Consider the following 25,686-nt stretch of genomic DNA (forward strand, 5'->3'; position numbering starts at 1 on the left):
AATATTTTACTGGAAACAACAATCGCGGATCGTTCTCTTCCATAAAGGCCGATGTAAACATCTTAGATATATATTAACATTTTTCAGATTTATTGCTTTTGTGGACTACAAATGCAGGTTAATGTCATACTGGGATTGCTTGGCAAAGATAATTTACAAACATGAGACCGGATGGATTATTACTTGCGCACAATTTTTAAACAAACGTATGTTGTCCCGTTTAGATTTTCACGTTCATTCTATATGCACTGTCAGCTATGATGAAGTTTAATGATTCATTGCGCCGCCCACCACGGTCATGCGACGTTAAATCAGAAATGTCTTTTCTGTAAGTGTTATTTTTTTTACAAAATAGAGTAACGCGAATAACGAACTCATTTAAATTTCAGTAATTGTAATTGCGTAACTTGATAAAAAAAACTTCGTTACATACTCGTTACTGATAAAAGTAGTGGAATTACAGTAACTCCCATCACTGCATATGGGTGTGTAAAAATGTATTACATTTTCATTTTGGGGGTGAACTAATCCTTTAAATGTTTTGGCATAGTGGCATAGTATTCACGAAAATGATGTTTTCAATTTCATGTTTTAAAATTATAAAATAGCTATTAAATGCAACTCAATTTAGGATGTTTAACTCGACTCAAACACCTTCTGTCACGACCGACTTTGAGAAACTCTGTACTGGGAAACATCTGTTAAAACAAACTTTTCTGACAGATAAAATTAGTTCACTTTCAACATGTGAAGCAGGGCGCAATAAGGCAAGCCGACGGGTTGAATATATACCCAATCATTTCATTACAATTATGATTCATTATTCTGAATCATGTGGAAAGAATCTGATTCACTGCTACTTGTCAGACAACAGGACCAATAGGTCTGCTGCTCAAGGAAAGATTAAAGTTGTTTGATCAATGCTTTATTTTTTTAAATGATAAAGGGTTAATATAGATGCGGATGTTGATCTCTAAGAGAATTGTTTTTGTAGAGAGAGTTTTATTTATCGACACAGGGGGTTTGTGTGAACTAAATGGAGTATGATGTTTTGATGGCCGTAGTGTTTTACAGGCTCTCGACTGGGCTGTTTGGAAATGTTCACAGTGGATTATGTCATGTGTAGAGGAATGAGAAGATTCCTGCAGATCTGCCACTGCGTGACTAAACGTCCAATTTACTTAATCTACACATAAAGCTTCAAATGCTGTTAACTAAACTCAATGTTTACTAGTCTCTTTAGTATTTTTTGTTACACAGTACACATAAAACAAATAATTTTGACTTATGAAAGTCAAACTAATCTGAGCAAGTAAGAATATACTGATCTCAGTACTGTCAAAAACACTCGATGCAAAACTCGTCATGGCCACTGGCTAACCTAACATAGTCGAAGAACAAACACCACACTTCTGCACAATAGTAACACTTTAAGCCCAGACAAGTTAATTCAACTTAAAAAAACATAAGGTAACTCGCTGCCCTAAACATTTAAATTTTGCCCTGTTAAACAAACAAGAAATTTTAAGTTAAATCTACTTAAAATTGCTGAACAGGCAATTTCAATTTTTCAACAAAAGACAAACAACAGCAAATCAACACTCCAGCATGCATAAATTAGCAGTTAATTTATGGATGATGCAATGCATGATGGGTAACATTTTCAAATCTAAAGATTTAAATAAGCTAAAATAAATTGATTTAATTCAAAATTTCTTGTTAAATGAAAGAAATTATGCAATTCGTGCATTAAACTTAAACACTTGCAAAATGGAGGAAATTTTTTTAGGGTTTAGCTGAAATGTCCTTATTTATTTGAACACAGCCTTCAAATTGCGACAGCTGGGTTGGCTGAGTCCGAAATTGCATTACCATCAACTATTCAAAGAGTAGGTATTATGTAATATGAATATGGATAGTATGAATGAATTCAGACGTACTACATTCTCCATGTTGAAACATCACGTAATATATGTCATCATAACAACAAGTTAGTCGTTAACTGGAATAGTGTTAAATTGGTGCAATTCGCGTCAAACGCAAGATGCACAAAAGGCATCATTCGCGCGTATCGAGCCATACGCTCTATTCGCGCCATTCACGTGAACTAGACGCACATATGAGTTGGAATCGTGCCGCGTTAAATGGCTCATTCGTGCCGCGAGACCTCCAGACGTGCGTCAACGCATCTTCACATTGACTTAGCATTGAAATCACTCACGCTTACGCCTCTACCGCGGCTGGTGTGAACGCAGCATTAGTCCTATGGCGGCTATCATATGTGTTTGAAATTAAGGAGTGAAATGCAATCTCACCACTAGATGCCGCTAAAATTTACACACATCACCTTTAAGTCCACGCGACTTTATCTATTCAATTACTTTGAGCATTCAGGTTTACAGAGAGCGATGAAGAAAAATGAAGTTATCTAAAAAGACAAAACCTTAGCTGTTTATGGCTGTCAAGCAACGTCACAACTTAGAGCATTAAAATGAAGTGCAGTGTCATTTCAATATATATCAATAGCATCGTGAATGTCTTCCCTCGCATTATAATCATTTGCTATAATAGAATTTTTTTGGTGTTGAAATTTCTCATAAAGTGATGTTTGCGTCATACTGTCCATAATTTATAACAACATCCAGGTTGGATGTCCAACCTGAAAGCAGAGCGTCTCTGCTGTATACAGTACATATCAGTTTAATGGAGATGGCCACTAGGTGGCCTTCTGTTCTCTCGGATGCCTTACAGAAGATCTTTGAGAGGTTTGAGGAGAAAAGATTCTTTGCAAATATGTTCACCAACAATTCTTCCCAGAACTTCAGAAAGATAATCTCCTCGAGACAACGTTTTCCAGGAATTGGCAAAATATAGGTGCAATATATCTTTTCCTTTCCTTACTCTTAAGATCCACATTCTCGTGCACTTCATAAGTTACAAGGTTTTGGCACATCTGGACTCACGACATCTTGCACAACAAACAAAAATCCGCGACTCTGTGTGTGACCAAACAGATGTTAGCCAGCTAACATAAACACAACACAGTCACGCACACAGGCCCAATACACAACCAACAAGGCAAAAAATGACCTAGGACATTTATTATGGACGCTAGCGCAATTAATTCCACATAAAAAGAGGGATTTTTTTGTGTGTTGGATGAGGAAGCTGCTCTGTTTTTCCACTACATACTTCAGATTTCTGCTCCAGCGTGAACAGTCAGACGTAGCGGCGGTGACTTTGGAAAACATGCAGAGATGGAGTCCATGATGCGGATGTGATAACATCTCCATGTGTGAGGGCTGCAACCAAAGACGTCTTGATAATGTTTGAGATTTTAATGGAGAGATGCTTTCCTGTGCTCCAGCCGTCTTCAAACTTTATCTCAGGGGACTCATTTTTACAAAGTCATACGCTTCACTTATTTAATAGAACCGAGCAAAGCCGTGCACATATGAAACAGATGCTTTAATTATATAGTAGAAGTGCTTTACATTTGTGGACAGTTATAATTGTTATATAAATGTTTTTTTGTTAGATCAAATAATCATAAGGCATATATGTTTTACTGTATTAAGTGTCATCTGTTGCAGTAAGTGTTAAGACTTAAGATATCCATTTACCGTAATTGTTTAAAACCATAAAGTCCCGTGGGAGTCTAAGCAATAGCATTCCAGCGTCCCTTAAATCTGTTGTCATGGCAACCACATCTCATCTTCTCCTCACACTGTAACAAATTCATTCAGTGGAGAAATTTATGTTTGTGGGATCAAGAGGTGAAGTCCATTATCTTCACAATCTGCTGACAAAAGAGCCTAAGGTGTTTATTTAAAGAGAAAAGCTTTAAATCCCCTCTTCGTTAGATTAGCCGTTCACCCTGGAAGTATTTTGGCCAGCAGACGCCAGCAACCTAGCAGCTCTCCATGGTGACGTTTGTCCCGTCTGTTGTACCCGAGCGGTGGGCAGAGAGAGAAACAGGGAATTTGGACTGTTTTCACAGCTGTTCCCCCCAGTTCAATTCCTCTGTCCTCCCATAAATCTCTCCATACAGCAGCCCAAGATTCATCCAGAGCTCCACGCTGGATGTGCCAAGACAGGCAAGGAGTGAGGGCTTCTCAGAAAGGTCACCAATCTGGATCTTGATCTTTGGATGTGAGGAGGGGATATGGCCCAAGTGGGGGGGGGGGCATTTTCATACTGAGTAAGTTTGGGTTTAAGAGAAGAATTGTACAAGTACTTGGTCACTTCATGTGTTTTCTCAGTTTGGATAGCATAAATTCATCTTGGCGAAATGGATATCAATCTGATCTTCTACTCCCGTGCAAAATGCAAATGCACTATTCATTACTCCACCTCAAGACGACGCTTATGCGCATTGCTCGGCATGAGCTGAAGTGCACAGTATAGCCGGCGTGACAACGACATACCTGTTAATCCTCCCATTTTTCCCGGGATTCTACCATATTTTACCATTCTATCCCGCTATCATCCCGTTTAAATAATTTCCCGTATTTCTCCTGTATGTTTAGTATTTCTATAAAAAATACCACTGGCTGTGTTTGATGTTTGCTACATTAACCTCCGGCAAAGCAGGCGGCAGTGTATCTGTAACATATCACTGAAACAACACATGCAAATAAAACAAAGAAGAAGAAAAGCTTCCCGAGAATGGGTGGAGTATGACGATGAGCCACGCACATTAGCGAACACGTCCGCCCATGTTGACACATTCGCACATTTGATGTGCGGGCTGATGCTTGTGGCGGTGCATTTTTTATAACTTTGCGTGTATGAAAACACTGCTGTTTATGCTTTACTACTTAACTCAGGAGGTGTTATGGAAAGCATACAAACAATGATACAAGAAGCATTGCAAAATATTCTTTCTTAGTATTTTTGTCTTGTTATTATACACAAAATAACATTTAGCAATGGAATAGGTGCCCTTTAAAGGCAGGATAAGCAGGAATTATCTAAACAACTTTTTTACAAATTTGTTTAAACTGTCTTTATATACCAATACTTAATTAAAATGTAAGTACTCTGAAAAAGAGAGTATTAAACTTGAGTGTCTGTAGACCTTTCACGACTGTTTTAAACACAGCTAATTATTTCCATTCGGGACGAAACTGTTGCCCGACAATCACTCTCTCTCGCGACCATGGCACCACCCCTGTTGCTACGGGATCTGCCCACACATGCGCACACCCGATTGATTTGAACGTGCAAGAGGCACTCTAGGAAGAGCAAAAGTACGGCAGAGAAAGAGCATTCAGAACTCACAGTACCTGCATATACAGCGAAGGCAAGCAAGGCAAAAAAAAGGAATAAACGAAGAAATTAAATGAGAGTAAATAGCAAAAAAAAAGGAATAAACGAAGAAATTAAATGAGAGTAAATATTGCGTGGCTTTTCCTAGAGTCGATAATGCGGTAGCGGTATATTGTCTCTGGAGTGTAGTCCTCATCAGAGTCAACAATGCTTTCATAACGGAAACTCTTCCATGCAAAACACCTTATATGTTATGAATCTTCCACGAAATTCACCTTCATCACAGTGTAACTGATGGTAATAAAAAAACTTGTATCAATGCAACCTGTTTTTAGCTTTGTCTTATAAATATAACTAGCTCATTTGTTACTGAATCAAACAAAATATATTTTAAACTTTACCAGTATCGATATGCTGGCTTAATAGTGAGTACTTAAAGCTATCGTATTTGTTTACATTCATAGTGATAAAGTTAGGTGTATTATTACATGTGATTGTGACATGATGTTACTACATGCACCGCGCCCCTTCCTCTCCGCTTCTCTGAGGTAAATTCTTCTCCCAGCAGAGCCAGTCGGCATCGCGCGTTCATGTGTTTTGGGGGCGTGGCTTTAGAAGAAACCCAGAAGGGAGGGGGTGGAGTGAATGGAAAAATGAGCTGTGTTTAAAACAGTCGTGAGAGGTCTACAGACCCTCGATTTTTATACTCTCATTTTCAGAGTACTTACATTTTACTTATGCATTGGTATATAAAGACAGTTCAAAAAAATTTGGAAAAAAGTGTTTTAGACTTTTTTTAGACTTAAACCTGCCTACTCTGCCTTTAAGTGAAATTCAAAAGCAAAAAATCTGCTAATGGGGTAAGAAACTTTTTGTTGAATTAAGTGTATAAGAAAAAAGTGAACTTATTTTAAGATTTTTTTCTTACCCTATGGCAGATTTTTTGCTTGTTTTAAGCATAAATTCACTTAAATGTAATATGTCTGTTAGGGTTCAGGAAATTTCTTTTATTTTCAAATCCCAATGTCGACAGGTATGTAACTGAGAGGAGCATGACAGGGAAAAGCACTTCACAAAATCTCTCTCTCAATGTTTTATTTCTTTGTTTAATAGTGTCGAGTTTTGGCATTGGACTATTTTATTGGTTCTAGAAATGTTTTTACACACTGTCGTCACTCCATAAAGCAACGAGTGTGCCGTCTTTGTTTGTTTGCCTCTCTCCCAGCTAACTTGTGAGTGACGTACTTACGTTTGGGAGGAGTAAAGCGCTGACATATGTGATTAGATGTATTTACACTTGTCCAGTTTCGTCTGAAATACGTCCCAGACCATCTCCTGAAGTAGTCTGAGCGATCGGATTTAAATCCATCTCGAAAACGTTTTGGAGGGAATTTGCACCTGGTCTTTTTACAATCGGATAGTTATCCAATCAGAGAAAATGCATGAAGTGACCATGTGTAAAAAGGCCCTAAGGCATTTCTTAAAGGGACCCTCCACTTTTTTTTGAAAATATGCTCATTTAACAATGGTAAACATTTTATTTTTACAGTTTTGGAATCCATTCAGTTGATCTCCGTGCCTGGCGCTAGCACTTTTAGCATAGCTTAGCATAATCCATTGAATCTGATTAGACCATTAGCATTGCGCTAAAAAATAACCAAAGATTTTCTTTATTTTTCCTATTTAAAACTTGACTCTTTTGTTGTTACATCGTGTACTATTAATGGTATAGTTGCCATTTTCTGGGCAGATGTGTCTAGGAACTATACTCTCATTCTGGCGTAATAATCAAGGACTTTGCTGCTGTGACATGGCTGCAGGAGGCCCAATGATATTACGCAGCAGCCGAAAATAGTAGCTTTCAATGGCAGGGGACTATTTTAGGGCAGTGCGTAATATCACTACGCTTGCTGCAGTCATTTTACAGCAGCAAGGTCCTTCTTCTGTTGATCTTAGTACACGATGTAACTACAGAAGAGTCAAGTTTTAAATAGGAAAAATATCAAAACTCTTTGGTTATTTTTTTAGCACAGTGCTAATGGTCTAATCAGATTCAATAGATTGTGCTAAGCTATGCTAAAAGTCGTACCGCCAAACACGGAGATCAGCTGAATGGGCTCCACAACAGTAAAAATCAAATGTTTAACTAGGGAAGCTGGAAAATGAGTATATTTTCAAAAAAAGTGTCCCTTTAACAATTATTAAGAATTAATTGATATCAATGTTGAATGCTATAAAGAGTTGAGCTGAAAAATCTTGATCAATGGTGTTGTTTTATATGTCGCAGGTGTTTCATCTGGGGTGGGAAAATGATATTTTAATGTTTTGCAGCTGCAATATATTATCTTCAGATACTTTATTTATAACCTCAAATCAAGAATTAATCTTTTTAGGATTGTTTATACTGTGAGATTAAAAAGGTTAAATAAATGTTTTCTATTAGACCAAACATTCAAACTCAGAAAAAGCAAAGAATTACACAAACACTGCAGACCAAAGCAGAGAATATACAAGAAACAAGTGATATTTGATTAACTATATTCCTTTAAATAAATAATGTCAATATTTATATATTATATTGTGTCCAGGATAACAGCCCTACACAGTAAAACTGTACAGAATTCACCTATTTTTATCTTTATAAATTTCATATTTACTTTATTATTACACTTAGTTTCAGAATAGTTAGAGAACGTTTTGTTGTCATATTCTTGACAACAGATGATGTGCACATGGTTCCAAGTATTAAGAAATGTTGGAATTATGAAGTTGTAGTTGAATGTGGAAAACCATTTAACAATGAACAGTTCACAATAAAAAAAAGATCAGATGATCTTAACAGAAGAAAAATATTGAGAACAAATGAAAGAGATATCTTTAAAGAACATAAGAACAGCTCTTTCTGTATAGAGAGAGAGAGAGAGAGAGAGAGAGAGAGAGAGAGAAAGAGAGAGAGAGAGAGAGAGAGAGAGAGAGAGAGAGAGAGAGAGAGAGAGAAAGAGAGAGAGAGATGGAATGTGTTCTCATGAGTCACATAAATATCCAGCATGCTGCATTTCCACTCTTAACACACACATACAGTGCAGACTCGGGCCAACTTCAGTTATTTGCATTCCAGTTGAAGAGTCATCAGAAGACAATATTGACTACATTATATTTGATGAATCTTCAGTCAGAAGAGGCGAGAGATAATAACACAGATCTGTGCCTGTTGGTTCTGTCCCAGAGGTGATTCAAGGCTGTGGAGACTTTTAGGAGCCTTTAAATATGTATGCAATGCATTTCTTATTAGTCCTCATTATTCCCTGGAATACTCAATCATGTGGGATCAGTTTCAGTAGTGTGTGGTCAAATATTTATGTCTGTTCAACTTTATTTTTGAACATTGTTAAACAATCTATTGACCATAGTCGATAATCCACTAGCATATTGTCATAACAGTGGTACATTGCTGCTGGGAAGCTCATATACGAATACATTACTGAGAAGATGACTAGTTAGAGACAAAAAGTGGTGAATGAAAAAGTAACTTACATTCTAACATTCATAGCCGAAAACGGCCACTAGATTACAAAAATGATTTCACCCATGAAACTCAGATTTTACTTAAGTATATTAGTAAACAGTGTTCGAATTACTGTATGTGAAAGATTATGGAGGGTCCCCTAGATAAGGTCGAATGGAGTTGTTTAACCCTTTTAGACCCTTTTGAAGCTTAAAAAAATGATGGGCACCATCCACTCTCATAGCACCGGAATACCCCAAAACACAAAATCTGCATTTGGGTTGTGAAGAACAAAGAAAGACATTGGGAGTTCAAATGGCATGAGGATCAGTAAATAAATGACAACTTTTTCGTTTTAACTAGCCCTTTAACTTTACACCACACACCACTTTTTCCTTTAAGATAAGCTAACAGAACTAGATTTGTTTATGGTCAAAACATAAAAAGAAAAGAGAGGCTGACATCTCTGTTCATCAGCGATCATGATCTCACACGCCCAGTGTATCACTTTCACTATGTAGCTAATGAAAGTGGATTCAAAGTCAAGGCTTTCGGCTCAATCTCATGCTGTGTTATCGAGCTGACCGTAGCGGTTTGTTCCAGAAATGTGGCGCAGAGGTCAACACTTCTTCCCTGTTGTAATATACCACAGACCGACTGCAGGAAACACAGTGTCCCTCAAGACCACATGGGCTGAGCCAGGCCCGCTGTCGTCCACATGTCAAAACCTCGCATGTGTTTTCTCTCATTAATTAGTTGGGATGATTGCTGTATGCCGTCACCAGATAAGCAAAAATGATTATGTAAGATGTCCGTCATAGCAGGCAGTGCACCCAGATGTCTGCCAACATAAAGTATGTGCAGGAATTTAAACGACCTTTGACCCCCGCCACGGCTCTCCAAACACATCACCGACACGTTCGAAGATGGACGAGTGGCGTAATTTTAAAACAGATCTGATGGTTATGTTGCTGTCATTGTTTGCATTCCATCCTCTGGATTGGAGATTTATTACATGATAGAAACCCTCCACAAGCTGCTTAAGCTTTTTTAGAGAAATGAAACAGTTGGTCTTTGTAAATGTGCACCAAATGTTTCTGATGGTTGTTGTCATTATGGTGTCACGAGTATCAAATATAAAACTCAGTCAGTAAGCAAATGTATTAAAGTCGAAAACATCTGCTGAAGGTCATTTAAAATGCCAGGGTTTCCAAAGAGTTTGCCAGGGGAATGTGAGTGGTTTCTAGGATGTTGTGAGTAGTTGTCAGAGGTGTTATAAGAGGTTGCCAGGGTGGTTGCCAGGGTCAGGGCTCCAGACTAACTTTTTTCACAAGGAGCACAGTGGCTCCCAACTGAAAATTTTAGGGGCACAACCAGAAAATTTAGGGGCACACACCGTAAATCAACATGCTAACCAAATATTCACATTTCTACTAATTTCCACAGTATTACTAATAAGTACTTTAATGATGGATGCAGAAAGTACAATGTGCTGTTTCAAATTCAGTGTCACATCACAAAAAATGTCAAATTTACTGGTCGCACATGTGCGACTGGATGTAAAATTCAGTAGCACACTCTCAAATTTTGGTGGCAAAATGCCATCATTTTGTGCCAGTCTGGACCCCTGAGGGTGATTGCCATATGTTGTGAGTGGATGTCAGGGTGTTATAAGAGGTTGCCAGGGTGGTTGCCAGGATGTTGTGAGTGGATGCCAGGGTGTTATAAGAGGTTGCCAGGGTGGTTGCCAGGATGTTGTGAGTGGATGCCAGGGTGTTATAAGAGGTTGCCAGGGTGGTTGCCAGGGTGATGGAGTGGATGTCAGGGTTGTTGTCAGGGTGTTATAAGAGGTTGCCAGGGTCAGGGCTCCAGACTAACTTTTTTCACTAGGAGTACAGTGGCTCCCAACTGAAAATATTAGGGGCGCAACCAGAAAATTTAGGTGCACACACCGTAAATCAACATGCTTACCAAATATTCACATTTCTACTATTTTTAAAAAAAGTAATGCTTGTTACTTTTTAGTTTCATTCATTTGATTAAAAAAAAACTATGTACTGAATTAAACTGAACGTATTCACATTATGCACTCTATGCCATACCTGTCAAGTTTTGGATTTGAAAATAAGGGAAATTTTCCGGCGCCCTCCACGAACAGTCCCACCACCAACCCAAACAAGCTCCAGTATTCCTTACATTTTAAGACTGGTGAGGGACGGATAATATTTTTTAAACCTTAGTGCTGATAATTGTGTTAAAATTAACTAAACAAACTAATTCATTAGCATGAAAACTAGTGAAACACACAGCTATGTGAAAACTACATTTCATAAGTCACACTCAAACTGTACATACTATACACACAAATTTGCATCTGTACAAAACCCAATGGCCTTAGGTTGAAAAGCCTTATTTTAACTTCTTTTGCATTATACCTTAATGCCAAAATTATTTATAAACCATTCACTTTTCTTTGTAATGAGAACAGTCATTTAGAAAATGAAAATGCTAGATGCTGTTTTTTTCATCAGGGAAGTGTGCCAACAACAGCAAATTTAGTGTTTATGTTAACTTAGATCTGACCGGGAACATTTAATTAATTAGACAAGCATTGTAACGATAATAATGTGGATATTTTGATGCAGTTTGCTTGCTAACTTGTTAGCACTTTTAGAACACCGACAGCAAATCATTAACCGAAGAAATACATAAACAAACTCCAAATTAGTAATTCTGTGGTTTAACAACTGATATAATGTAATAAATCTACCTGTTAATGCAACAAACTTCAGACAGAAACTGTCGTCTTCGCTCTCCAGGCAGAGAGTGCACACACACACACAGATGCTGCGGAGCGGGTGGGAAAACACGAAGTGGATTAGCGGAATCAGTGGACCTTTAGCGATCTGGGATTGGGAATGTTTTTTTATTTCTCCGCCCGGGCATTATTATTTTTGTAATAACGCAGGTTAAAATACGGGAGATTTACGGGAAAATACTAATACGGGAGGACGGCGGGAAAGAAGGGTAAAATACGGGAATTTCCCGGCCAAAACGGGATACTTGACAGGTATGCTCTATGCGTACACGCCTGTGTTTGAGTCAGAAACTGAGATGGCAGGCCAGAGCTCAATATTTTTGATAAAATATGCAATTTCTGTATGGAGAACTTTTCAGTCATTAAAACACCTGCAAGGCCTGAAAGAGATCAAGCCTCAAAAGAAAAAGTAACGCAAAAGTAACTAAAAAGTAACGTTCATTTTCCATGAAAAGTAACTTAGTAACGCAATTAGTTACTTTTTTTGGAAGTAACTTTATATTGTAATGCATTACTTTTAAAAGTAACTTTCCCCAACACTGGTTGTAAGTGTATGCCAGGGTGTTATAAGAGGTTGCCAGGATATTGTGAGTAGTTGTCAGGGTTGTTGCCAGTTTGTTATAAGTGATTGCCAGGGTGTTGTGAGTGGTTGCCAGGATGTTGTGAGTACTTGTCAGAGTGGTTGCCATGATGTTGTGGGTAGTTTCCAGGGTGTTGTAAGTCATTGCCAAGGTGTTGTGAGTGAATGTCAGGGTTGTTGTCAGGGTGGTCTAAGTGGTTGTCAGAATGGTTACCAGGATGTCATGTTGTAGTTGCTAAAGGGTTCTGGATGTTTTTTATGGGTTTGTATGTTAGTTCTGGCATGTTCTTGATAGTTGCTAACTGGCCCAAGTAAACAGAGGGCATTGTCCCAACCATCTGTGATATTCTGCTCTGTAAATATTACTACAATTTCTCTTCCACTTTAAGCCTATGGGATTCTTTCACTCATTATTTTATTGACTGGTGAAAGTAAAATCACATCTCTCCTAAACAAGCCATTTGATCTGAGAATCATTCACGTGTGTAGCGGTACAGTATATTGCAGTATATATAATTGTGTGCACACATGTTGGCATATGTGGTTTACGGGGACAATTCCAAAGACGCAATGGTTTTTATAATGTACAAACTGTATATTCTTTTCCCCTAACCTACCCCAGTCCCTAACCCCAACCATCACAAAAAACCTTTTAAATCTTTTTAAAGTCTTTTAAATTTATAAAAAGTACCATTTAGTATTTTTTAAGCAATTCAGTTTACGGGGAAACCATGTTTATTGCATTATAAACATGTCATTTCCAAAAAATGTAAAATTTACTGGTCGCACATGTGCGACTGGATGTAAAATTCAGTAGCACACTCTCAAATTTTGGTGGCAAAATGCCATCATTTTGTGCCAGTCTGGACCCCTGAGGGTGATTGCCATATGTTGTGAGTGGATGTCAGGGTGTTATAAGAGGTTGCCAGGGTGGTTGCCAGGATGTTGTGAGTGGATGCCAGGGTGTTATAAGAGGTTGCCAGGGTGGTTGCCAGGATGTTGTGAGTGGATGCCAGGGTGTTATAAGAGGTTGCCAGGGTGGTTGCCAGGGTGTTGTGAGTGGATGTCAGGGTCTTATAAGAGGTTGCCAGGATGTTGTGAGTGGATGTCAGGGTTGTTGTCAGGGTGTTATAAGAGGTTGCCAGGGTCAGGGCTCCAGACTAACTTTTTTCACTAGGAGCACAGTGGCTCCCAACTGAAAATGTTAGGGGCGCAACCAGAAAATTTAAGTGCACACACCGTAAATCAACATGCTTACCAAATATTCACATTTCTACTAATTTCCATTGTTTTACTAATAAGTACTTTAATGATAGATGCAGCTGTTTCAAATTCAGTGTCACATCACATCATGTGCGACTGGATGTAAAATTCAGTGGCACACTCTCAAATTTTGGTGGGAAAATGCCATCATTTGGTGCCAGTCTGGACCCCTGAGGGTGGTTGCCATATGCTGTGAGTGGATGTCAGGGTGTTATAAGAGGTTGCCAGGGTGGTTGCCAGGATGTTGTGAGTGGATGCCAGGGTGTTATAAGAGGTTGCCAGGGTGGTTGCCATATGTTGTGAGTAGGGATGTCCCGATCCAATATGCTGGATCAGTATTGGGGCCGATCCAGGCTTTTTGGCTGGATCGGACATCAGATCGAGGACCTACAACAAGACCGATCCAATTACGATATGTGCGTTAGCGTGGTTGTTACTGACAAGCTATTTTAAGGACAAAGTATTATAAAATCACCATAAACGTTTTATGCACTATATTCAAAGTCTTTTAATACACTCAATAGCTTCATGTAAAGGAACAAACGCACATTTAAAGATATTTAAGATCACAGAAACACTGTAACTTACTCGCAAACTGGTTAATCCACTGGTGAAGTGGACAGATGAAATGCGTCATTCACACACGCACAGACAAGATAACTGTAGGCTATTCTAAAGATCTGATTTTATATAGTCTCAGTAAGCTGTTGGATGGATGCAATTCACTTTGTGCTGAGTCCACAATGCATCTATTCTCTTTGTGTTTTAACAGTTATGAACTTTCCATTGCGGTGCGAGGATTCCCATGAGAGGATGCATCAATTCTACACCCAGAAACCCCATAAACGTAGCATGTATATGATTTAGGCGCATCAATTCTGCACCCGGAATGTGGATAAAAAGTCTGGTCAAGCGCATAATTCCCAAAATAACCATCTGCACACTAAAGCTTTTTTACTATGACAGTTTTACGCAGTTAAGGAAAAAAATATTTAGCATACTTAACTGATCAAACATACCTATTATGTTCTTCTAAACACTGTCATGATTAATGATTACTAATGTTTCCTGTAACTTGCAAATCATTTTAAATTATTGATTTTAACATTTAAAATGATACTAGATGTAGCAGAAAGCACTATACACATTTAATTACAATAGTATCGGGCAGATATCGGAATCAGCTGATATTTGGAATTCTGGTATCGGATCGTAAATAAAAAAGTGGGATTGAGACATCCCTATAGTTGTGAGTGGATATCAAGGTGTTTTAAGGGGTTGCCAGGGTGGTTGCCAGGATGTTGTGAGTGGGTGTCAGGGTGTTATAAGAGGTTGCCAGGGTGGTTGCCATATGTTGTGAGCAGTGTTGGGGGTAACGCATTACAGGTAACGTGCATTACGTAATAATATTACTTTTCTGAAGTAACAAGTAAAGTAACGCATTACCGTATTTTTTGGTCTATAAGACGCGTTTTTTTCATAACTTGGCTGGTGCGGCATCTTATAGTCAGGTGCGCCTTGTAAGTCAGTATGAATTAATTTTAACATTTATGAGGCAAGAGACAACATTACCGTCTACAGCCATGAGAGTCTGCTATATGCTGCTTCTGTATTTATGTAATTCGATGGATTCAGTAACATGGAATGACAAGTATGCAAACCTCAAGCTAGTTGGCTTGTTCGGTTAATTTAGCCTATTCAACCTTCCAGGTAAGTTCTGTATGCTATGATTTATCATTTAAATAATTGATAATATTACTTTAGTGTACAGACATCTATTCAGCCTGCTGTTCTGTCTGCTATTGTTTAGTTGAATAACTTGCCTTTCCAGATTAAATGTCTGTTCTTCGGCTTGGATTTTGTGAAATAATTTTCTAAATAAACGCGACATATAGTCCACTGTGACTGACTTATATATGTTATTTCGTCTTAATGACGCATTTTTGAATGATTCGACTTATACTCCGCTGCGGCTTATAGTCCAGAAAGTACGATACTTTTTAAATGTACACATTGATATTTGAGTTACTTTTTTAAAAAAAGTAATGCTTGTTACTTTTTAGTTTTATTCATTTGATTAAAAAATATATGTACTGAATGAAACTGAACGTATTCACATTATGCAATCTATGCGTACACGCCTGTGTTTAAGTCAGAAACTGAGATGGCAGGCCAGAGCTCAATATTTTTGATAAAATTTGCAATTTCTGTATGGAGAACTTTTCAGTCATAAAAACACCTGCAAGGCCTGAAAGAGATCAAGCCTCAAAAGAAAAAGTAACTAAAAAGTAACTTAAGCATTACTTTCCATGAAAAGTAACTTAGTAACGCAATTAGTTACTTTTTTTGGAAGTAACTTTATATTGTAATGCATTACTTTTAAAAGTAACTTTCCCCAACACTGGTTGTAAGTGGATGCCAGGGTGTTATAAGAGGTTGCCAGGATATTGTGAGTAGTTGTCAGGGTGATGTGTGTATAGTTGTCAGGGTATTATGAGTGATTGCTAGGTTGTTTTGAGTGTTTGCCAGAATGTTGTGAGTAGTTGTCAGGGTTGTTGCCAGTTTGTTATAAGTGATTGCCAGGGTGTTGTGAAAGGTTGTCAGGGTGTTGTAAATTGGTTGACACAGTAGTGAGTGGTTGCCAGGATGTTGTGTGTAGTTGTCAGGGTGGTTGCCATGATGTTGTGGGTAGTTTCCAGGGGGTTGTAAGTCATTGCCAAGGTGTTGTGAGTGGATGTCAGGGTTGTTGTCAGGGTGGTCTAAGAGGTGGCCAAGGTGGTTGCCAGGATGTTGTAAGTAGTGGATTTGGATGTTGTGAGTGGTTGTCAGAATGGTTGCCAGGATGTCATGTTGTAGTTGCTAAAGGGTTCTGAATGTTTTTTATGGGTTTGTATGTTAGTTCTGGCATGTTCTTGATAGTTGCTAACTGGCCCAAGTAAACAGAGGGCATTGTCCGAACCATCTGTGATATTCTGCTCTGTAAATATTACTACAATTTCTCGTCCACTTGAAGCCTATGGGATTCTTTCGCTCATTATTTTATTGACTAGTGAAAGTAAAATCACATCTCTCCTCAACAAGCCATTTGATCTGAGAATCATTCACGTGTGTAGCGGTACAGTATATTGCAGTACCGGTATATATAATTGTGTGCACACATGTTGGCATATGTGGTTTACGGGGACAATTCCAAAGACGCAATGGTTTTTATAATGTACAAACTGTATATTCTTTTCCCCTAACCTACCCCAGTCCCTAACCCCAACCATCACAAAAACCTGTTGGCAGTCTTTTACTTATAAAAAGTACCAGTTAGTATTTTTTAAGCAATTCAGTTTACGGGGAAACCATGTTTATTGCATTATAAACATGTCATTACACACTACTTATGTTTTCGTAAACCACATGTACCAACCCACCCCACACACACACTTCAAGCTCAGCAGGTTTCAAATAAGACACAAGCTCTTACCTTTCTTTGATTTAGCACCAATCTTCAGTTTGGAAGGCCATGCAATCTGGGTATTTGTCTCCTCCATGACCTGTGGGGGAAATCAGATAAATTACATTACTATAAAAAAGTTCACTTACAATGTTAGTGAAGGGCTCCTAAACCAAAAATACTGAAATTAGATTTACAATCATTGTTCATACTCTCCATAACCCATTTAGAATTGAACAGACCAGTTTTGACACTGGTTTAACTCAAGTCTTGATGGTCACCAGCTGACCCAACATCTTTATAACTGACATCCTAACCAGGGGTAAATCAATTATAATATACTAGTTTAGGATAAACCTTTACATGTGCATCACTTTTGTTTGAGTTTACTGTGGTAACATCCACAAACCACTTAATACAATGTTAGAAATGTGATTAATAATAAACCAATAATTACTTAAAACATCAACCTGAGGCCAAGAGAGAAAAAACGACTTTACTCTGAAAATGGAAATAAGTGCAACAATCCACACAAACCAAATAAAGTTCATTTATTTACAATACAAAAAATTTTGCCTGGAAACTCAACATAAAATTTCTTTAAAAAAATATTTGTCATTTTTAAATGCAGTACAGACCACAGTCTAAAGTCTGTACTGAATTCACTGCCGATTTGTATAATTTAGTGTTTAATGTTGGATCAAATCTGACAAGTGGTGAATACATGAGGAAAATCAATCCAGTCCTGGCATTTTAGGAAAATCAGCATACAAACAAACTCATGAACAAAGTTATGCTTTCTCCAAATAACCTCAAATCCTATTTTTGCATACCAGATTATTAAAAATGACCCATGTTATAGATCTGTATCAGGCAGTAACATATATTCTGTTGTAAAAGAATCACAATACCACCAGAAATAAAATATCTTAAAGTAACTCAAGCAATAAGTCAAACATCTTGGATGAATTGAGTTCTATAAATAGAATATATAATGAAAGACAGAAGATTTTCAGCATTGCAAATTCAGGAAAGCCGACAAGCATCAGGAGAGAGATATGATGTGATTAGGCTGTGAAGTAGAGGTCTTCTCGGGTAAAATGAAATGTAACCGATGACCCGAATCACTATTTACCCGAACCTGAGATGCATAAATATATATTTTTTAAAAGACCCAACACTCTACAAACGGCTGGGTTATTTTTGACCCATAATAGGTAAATATTGGACAGAACACATGCTAGGTTAAAAATTGACCCAATGCTAGGTTATTTTAACCCAACTGCTGGGTTATTATACCCCATGGTTGTATAACAACAACCCAACATTTGGGTAATTTTTAACCCAGCACGTGTTCTGTCCAATATTTACCCATTATGAGTCAAAATAACCCAGCCATTTATAGAGTGAAGACAAACTCGAGAAAATTAGATACGAGTACAACCTGACCCAGTTGCGTTTTTTTAAATCCGGCTGGACCCAAATGTAAACGGCACCGAGGTGTGTGCAGTCTTCAGCACCGAACGCACCAGTCAGACAGAAAGAAACCCCGGTCAGTTTATTGTTTAAAATGGTCCGCAAATGTGCGTTTCATATATGTAACACTGAAATGCCTTTTCACGGCATTACGCAATTACATAAGGTCGTGCTGGCGCGTCACAGGACCGGAGATAGACGAGAAGTTGTGGTTTAAAAGTGCATATTTTTTATTTTTCTTGTCAAAAATGACAATCGTTTCACTAGATAAGACCCGAGAGACCCTTATGCCTCGTTTGGGATTGTGTAGAGTCCTTTGAAAATCCGCTGAAACTGCAATTTTAAACTGCATTAAAACTGTTACGTGTTGGTGTCCATTAAAATGAGAAAAATCCTGAAATGTTTTTCTCAAAAAACATTATTTCTTGTCGACTTAAAAAAAAGACATCAACATTTTGGATGAAATGGTGGTGAGTAAATTATATGGATTTTTTTAAAGAAAATGGACTAATCCTTTAACCAGCTGCTCCAACAAGGTATGTGCATTCAAAATTGATTAACAGGTCTGTCTCAACGAAAATTACTCTACCGCTAGCCACACGATGTCACAAGTGCTCTTGGCAAACAGAGGAGGGGTTGGAAAAGGACTCGATGCACACACGTAAGATAGTTTAGGTCTTCTCGGGTCATTCGGCAAAAACACATATTTATTTTATATTACCAGATGGCTTATAGTATATACGAGTAACCCGACCCATGTCCGAGGCACACATGAAACTTTTAGAGGACCTGTGAAGTGGACCCGTGAAGACCTCTACTGTGAAGAGCACTAAAGCAATTATCTATCCTACTTTTACGGCTCAGTAGATTATTTACTCAAACTATTAATGTCTTCATAACTACAGAAGCCTGGAGACTGAATAAAAACACTGAAGTGACAACAAACAGACAAATAATTTCTGGGCAGTAAGCACTTCCTTACCAACACCAACAGGCATCACATGCACACTTTGCCACCACAAAAAAAAACATTGTTTCAAAAGAAAGGTTAGATTGCATATATCCCTCAAAGAAAAGGCAACCACAAAATGCTTTGTGAAAAAGATAAAGCGAGATTTGGATGAGACCGTGAGTATGATAGTAACTGATGTAGATAGTAAAAGACAGCTCACTAGTGTTTTGAACTGTTGTGTGTCTGTTTGTATGGTTCATTATCAATTATGACTGTGAAGAAGTCTGTTTACTCCATGACAGATTGACTCATGAAACTCTGGCGAGTGTCCTACTCTCTAACAATGACCCGTGTGAATGCTTCTGTGAATGTTGGCTTTGGCAAAGCCGTGCTCGTTTAAAAGACGTTCTCAAACAGGCCACACACAACTCCTGAAAACGCACATAGCCAATGCATTTTACAGTGTCATAAGACGTCTTCCCTATGGGTCCACTATACTTTTAAACTTAACAGGCCCATTAATAATGTTCGACCCGGTTCACCCACACACGCTCTCAGGAATATCACAGATGCTGTGGATATTGGAGTGAAAATTTCAGACATACTCTATGAATTTATAAGACGGGATGTATACTTTTGACAATACAGCAATGAAAAAAACACACAACTAAAGCAGCAAGAAAAAGAAAAAAATCTATGCTGTAAATACAGATTATTGTCAAAATATGTCTCGTAAAGAAAAGAAAAGAGATTGTTATTAATTCGTATGAACATTTGTGCATTTTATTAGGATTAGATACTGCCCCTATGATGTTGAGGCTAGGGGCAGCGTTTCATTATTGTTGTTTTTATGATAATCTTAGCAAACACATAACGTTCTCATAACGTTAGTTTTTGGTTATCTTTTGGGTATTTTTATAAGAACCAAAAAAATAACGTTCTAGTAACATTTATCTAATATTTCTTTAGAGAATTATCGAATAGAAGTAAAAGAATAATTGAATTATTAAAAATATTTTTATGAATTATATTGTTTTAATCCTCCTTATTACATGGAAATGTGTTTCACTTATTTTAAATAGATATGATAGATAAAAACAACATGGAATGTTCTAATATACGTGCAGTTGTGCTCATTCCAGGATAAAGTTAGGGGAACTTTGGTTTATTTGCGTTTAGTCAGGAAAGTTTTCTGTATGAAAATAGAATGTTTCTTGTTTATTTTAGGTTACGTTCTCCTAACTTTAGAATAACGTTTCCCTAACATTAAGTGTTATTCTAACATTAAGCAAACATTATTCTTACATTAGGGGAACTTTAACTCTTTCCCCGTCATTGAGGAGTTAACTCATCAACTAAGAGAAAGTGCTTCTCTGCCAATGACGAGTTTTTCCGGGAATCCTTAATACTGCTATTATCTATGTGCTCCTTCGCAACTTATAAAACCTGGAAGTATCGCCCTAGGGCAAACAAGAAACCTACCCATATTTGAGAGGTGATAAAAGAGACCAAATAAAGGTAGCATGAAACAGTTTTTTGTTTTAAGGCAGAGGGTCTGTTCTTTCATTTAATATATTGTATGTTTATATATTTGTGACCCGTCACGGAAACCAGTGACACAAGTCGGCAGCACAAGTTTCAAGAAAATGAGAAACAAAGTTTTTTTTTTTATTTGTGATTTTCGTTTTATGGCAGAATCTGTTTGTTGAGATCACGAAGAAGCCTCTCCATGTTTGAGATAGCAGTTAAAAGCGTACATTTTGCGGTTGAAATCGGCTTGTTTTTCCGGAGATTCTAGCGTGCAGTGGGGGGCGTCATTGTCTGTGTGTATTTACATACTGTATAAGTGGCTTGTGTTTTCGCCCCCGCCCCCAAAGGAACAGCGTGACTACTAAATAAGGATAGTAAAGAAAAACATTTTCTGGAAGGCATTAAACTTTTGTGAAAATTATGAAAAATGCTGGCGGGCAACTTTATTTAAAAAGCGCTTGGCGGGGAAAGAGTTAAACCAACCTAAAAATAACGTTCTATTTTCGTAAAGAAAACTTTTCTGGCTAACTGAAAACAAACCTTGGAAAATAACATTCTGGAAACCAAAAACTAACGTAAGGGGAACCTTTGGGACCAAAAATTGTCACCTGGTATTGTGTTTTCATATAGCCAACTCCTAAAATACATACAAATTCTTGTGAGATCAGGCTGCACAGCCACAGGTTACTAGTAAAAATGACATGGGATGTAATTTGTAACATTTTTGGTTTTTGGATATTTTATAACAAACATCTTACATATTGTAGCTTTGAAGTGCCCTTATTATGCATTACATATAGGTTAATATGTGCTTTTAAGTGTCTCCAACAACAGGTTTACAATACGTTTGTTTTATAATACATATTAAGTTTTTCTTATTTCTCATCAACTTGACTCAAAGGGACTACACTACAGTGTCCAGTGCTTGCGTCTTTCTCATTTTATATAATAATGATATAATAATGTTATACACTGTTATAAAAATAAAGCCTCAAAAAAGAAAAAGTGACATAAAGAGCCCCAATGGTCTGCTTCACCAATTGACATTTCCTTTGGTGTGTAAGTGTGTATTTGTACATGTTAACTAGTGCAAAAGGTAAAAAAAACAAAGTAAACGATGACGTGACTTATCGTTTCCAACGTAAATCTCTTTTCTTGGACTACAACAAACATAAGGATTGTAGGCAACAGTTTACTTCCTGGGATTGGTGATGACAAGACCGACATTATCAAAATTCCTCCTGCTTCGGACTAACAGCCTGTAAGTTAACTCCTAGCATTGCATTGTGAGCGAATCTTTCAAACATGGTAAGAAGCGTCACATTTCCGGCTGACGTCTGAGGTATTCAGACCAATCACAATGTACAGATTAGCTGGCCAATCAGACACACAGCGCTTTTCAAATCCTTGGGTTTCAGGAAGAGAGTGAAATCTGAAGCTACAAAAATGTACGGTATGTGGAAAATAATGTGTTTTTTAACTATAAACCACATGAACACATTGTATTATACCAAATACTCAAAATAACATTGTTTTTAGCAATAAAATAGGTGCACTTTAACACTTACGTTAGCGACCCAGGCCCACAGCTTGGTAGTTAACACCCAAACAATAATGTTGTATGCGTCAGCCAAACAGATAAAGCACTGCTGTTTTCTTTCATCGTGACTCCAAGTAATAAGAACATTTGTAGATGATAGTAGGCTGAGAGCAGATTAAAGCTCAAGTAACACACTGCATTTCTGATATTAATCTGGAGTACCTATAGAGTAGTATGACATCCTTTATATCTCTGAAGAGTCTTTAGTTTAATCAGATTTATAAAAGAAAGATTAGCTTTACCGAATCTTTCCGATAACGTACGAAAAAATGAAGGAGGAGGAGTTATAACACGGGAGGAGCGAGTATGAGTCATGCAACACTATACAACACTGTTTTAACTTATGATTCACTACATGTTCGTGTCATTTATATAATATACACGCGCCTATTTCCAACATAAGACAGAAGTCTTACTTACCACGTGTAACTCGTCATGACCCGGTTCTGAAAATCCACAGCATCAAACACACACGCAAAACTCCGCTGCTAATCCGGATAATAAACTATATCCATTGTTTCCATAAGGCTGGATGTCTTCTCCTTACATCAAAAAACACACTTCTTGTTGTGCCATTGTTGACTTTTGAAATTAAACAAAGCTGAGTGGCGTGATAAGCTGTTAGCAGCTCTAGCGTCTCCCGCTGACTGACGGCTGGGCGGGGTTTTCCGGGGGAAGTTTTCCGGCGGAAGCCCATATAAAGAAGTGATACGTATCGAAAACCCCTGAAACGTCAGTTAGAACCATAATCGAAAAAAACTAGCCGAAACTTGTACGAACCCTGCCGAAGTGCATTCGGCACAGAAATACTCTGAAACACGCCCAACTGCTGTTTTGACACTTTGCCTACGTTTAGCATGAGGAAACAACTCTATAACTGTTTTAATAAGTCAGAATGCTTGAAATACCATTAAACCCCCCCTTTAATACAACAATAAACATGAGTTAGCTGCTCAGCTTGAGGCTTAGTTAGCCAGTGCACACAACACAACGTATAAAACTACATATGTAGCATGCTTAACAGAACCTAAAAGCAACAATTAATAATTATACAGGTTGTGATTTGGAGGAGCAATCTAGTCTAAGTAAACTAGGCACTAACCCATTCATCATGGCTAACCCGGTTTACAGATTAGAGAAAAAGTCATCAGTGACAGTTTTCTTAGTTAAATAAACTTCATTTAATTTTCGTAAGTTCGGGAGGAGCATGGTCATGTGATCCATCTAATCCGCGGGAAGAAGTGCCTATAAATAGCAGTCCCCCTGTCTGTCCCGTGACAGTTTCACAGCATCCCTCCTCCACCCCATCACCTCACTCACTTATCTAGTTTCATTTATCCCAGTTAAAAAGGGGGGAATACTCTGGGTTCGGGCTAAAATCCGAGTCTTCTCCTCGGACAGCAGGCCAAATATGCTCATCTCATTTTACCTATCGACTACATGTTAATGCGAACTCGTTAACCATGGTTTTACTACATAAAACAAAAACAAAAAACATGGTTACTGTAGTAAACGATTACCACAAAATAACCATGGTTTTGCAAAAACCATAGTTAAACCATGGTTACTGTAGTAAAACCATGGTAGTAATCTATAAAAAAAACATTTACCACAAAACACATTTACCACAAAATTTTCGTAGGTAAATTTTTAGTAGGGTTGTGGTATCGTAGATGAATTTTCCCTGCGGAAAAAAAACAATTAAACCACCATTACAGAAAATTCTAATGGTTTAATTGGGATTTTTATTGGTTCTAATGGAATATTGCCCAAAACACACTACAGTGTAGTGGTTTTAATGGTAAAAGCTAATGGTTCCTATTGGTATTTTAATGGAAACCATTAGAATTTTCTGTAATGGTTTTATTGTTTTTTCAGCAGGGTTAACTATTGACTGTTCAAAGTTTCCACTTTTGGAGGTGAAAATGAACCAAATTCGCCTTTACAGTGCAAAGAAAGAGCACAGCTTCTTCTTGATGTGATGTTATCCACAGGGTTTGTGTATTCGAGAGACTACGTAGAACGCATTACAAGGAGTGACATACCAACTTTATATACGACTCGTTCCAGCGTCTCCGAATCGACTTTTTCTTTTGAAAGCCAAAAACTTGATTTACTTTCAGCTTTGCAGCTTTTGTTTTCACAATAGTATAATACATGCTCTTTAATAATAATATATCTCCATGGATGTACTGTACCGTTTAGTATAATATGCAGGTGGTGTTGTGATTTTATCAGCCCAGTCTCACGAAGTTGCGTATAAATAGCACGAAATGTAAAAATCGTGCAATATGTATGCCAAATTTCACTTTGGCGTGCATATATGATACGCCAGTCCTTCCCATTCACTTAAACGGTGCATCTTTTTTTGTCGTTTTATTTATTGGTTTCTCAATTTTCTTGCCATTTTTACCACCTTGGGTTTAGAACAACTTTTTGTTATATAAAAATGACATCATAACCCAAACTCCAACTCTAACCCCAACTCCAAGCGACCATGGCTTAAATATGGACAAAACATTGAGAAACCTGTATATTAAATAACCTCATTAAGCAAATCTCAAATCTAACCCTAAACCCAAGCGAAAATGGTATAAAAACTGAAAAAAATTGAGAAACTAATAAATAAAACGACAAAAAAAGATGCACCGTTTAAGTGAATGGGAAGGACTGGCATATCATATGCACGCCAGGGTGGAGTTTGGCGTATGTATTGCACGATTTTTACACTTCTTATACGCATCTACGTGAGACTGGGTAGGATTTTATTTGTCTGCAGCCAACAAAAAGCAAACATTCTCAAAATATGAGTAAAATGGGAAATTCTCACTTGTTTAACAGTCTGCTGGATTTTATTAAATAAAATATGTGAAAGTGTTTTAAATGAACGCCATTAAAACTGTGTGTGTGTTTTCGGGCACTGTGAATTTAACCCTGGTCTCCCCTGAGTAAAATGTTTACACCATCTGGCAGTCTATTAAGATGTTTTGCCTTATGGACTGAGTCACATGATGATGTTTCGAATGTGAGTGTGAATATTTCCTGCTGTTCTCCATTGTGAGAATGTGTTAGAAATCATGCAAGTTTGTGTTCAGCACCTGTTTTCTGTCCCTCTTTCCCGTGTGCTGTCACAGGTGTTCAACAATGAATTGTGGGCCGTATGAGCAGACTCAGTTCGGGCCTTAGTTCACATAAACAGCGTTAAGTGTCATTATGAAACCGAAGGGCCTTTTATTGATTCAGCTGAGG

General features: G+C 37.7%; 1 protein-coding gene across 2 annotated transcripts in view; it reads right to left on the reverse strand.

Annotated features, from left to right (window-relative positions):
• Positions 1 to 25,686, reverse strand: part of LOC129420420 (protein bicaudal C homolog 1-B) — a 121,381-nt gene that overhangs the window by 56,728 nt on the left and 38,967 nt on the right. For both annotated transcript variants that reach the window (XM_055175319.2, XM_055175318.2), the window contains exon 3: positions 16,910 to 16,979. In XM_055175319.2, coding sequence (XP_055031294.2) covers positions 16,910 to 16,979 — 70 coding nt within the window. The remainder of the gene's footprint in view (positions 1 to 16,909; positions 16,980 to 25,686) is intronic.

This window comes from Misgurnus anguillicaudatus, chromosome 4 (genome assembly GCF_027580225.2).
Source record: "Misgurnus anguillicaudatus chromosome 4, ASM2758022v2, whole genome shotgun sequence".
NCBI classification, from domain to species: Eukaryota; Metazoa; Chordata; class Actinopteri; order Cypriniformes; family Cobitidae; genus Misgurnus; species Misgurnus anguillicaudatus.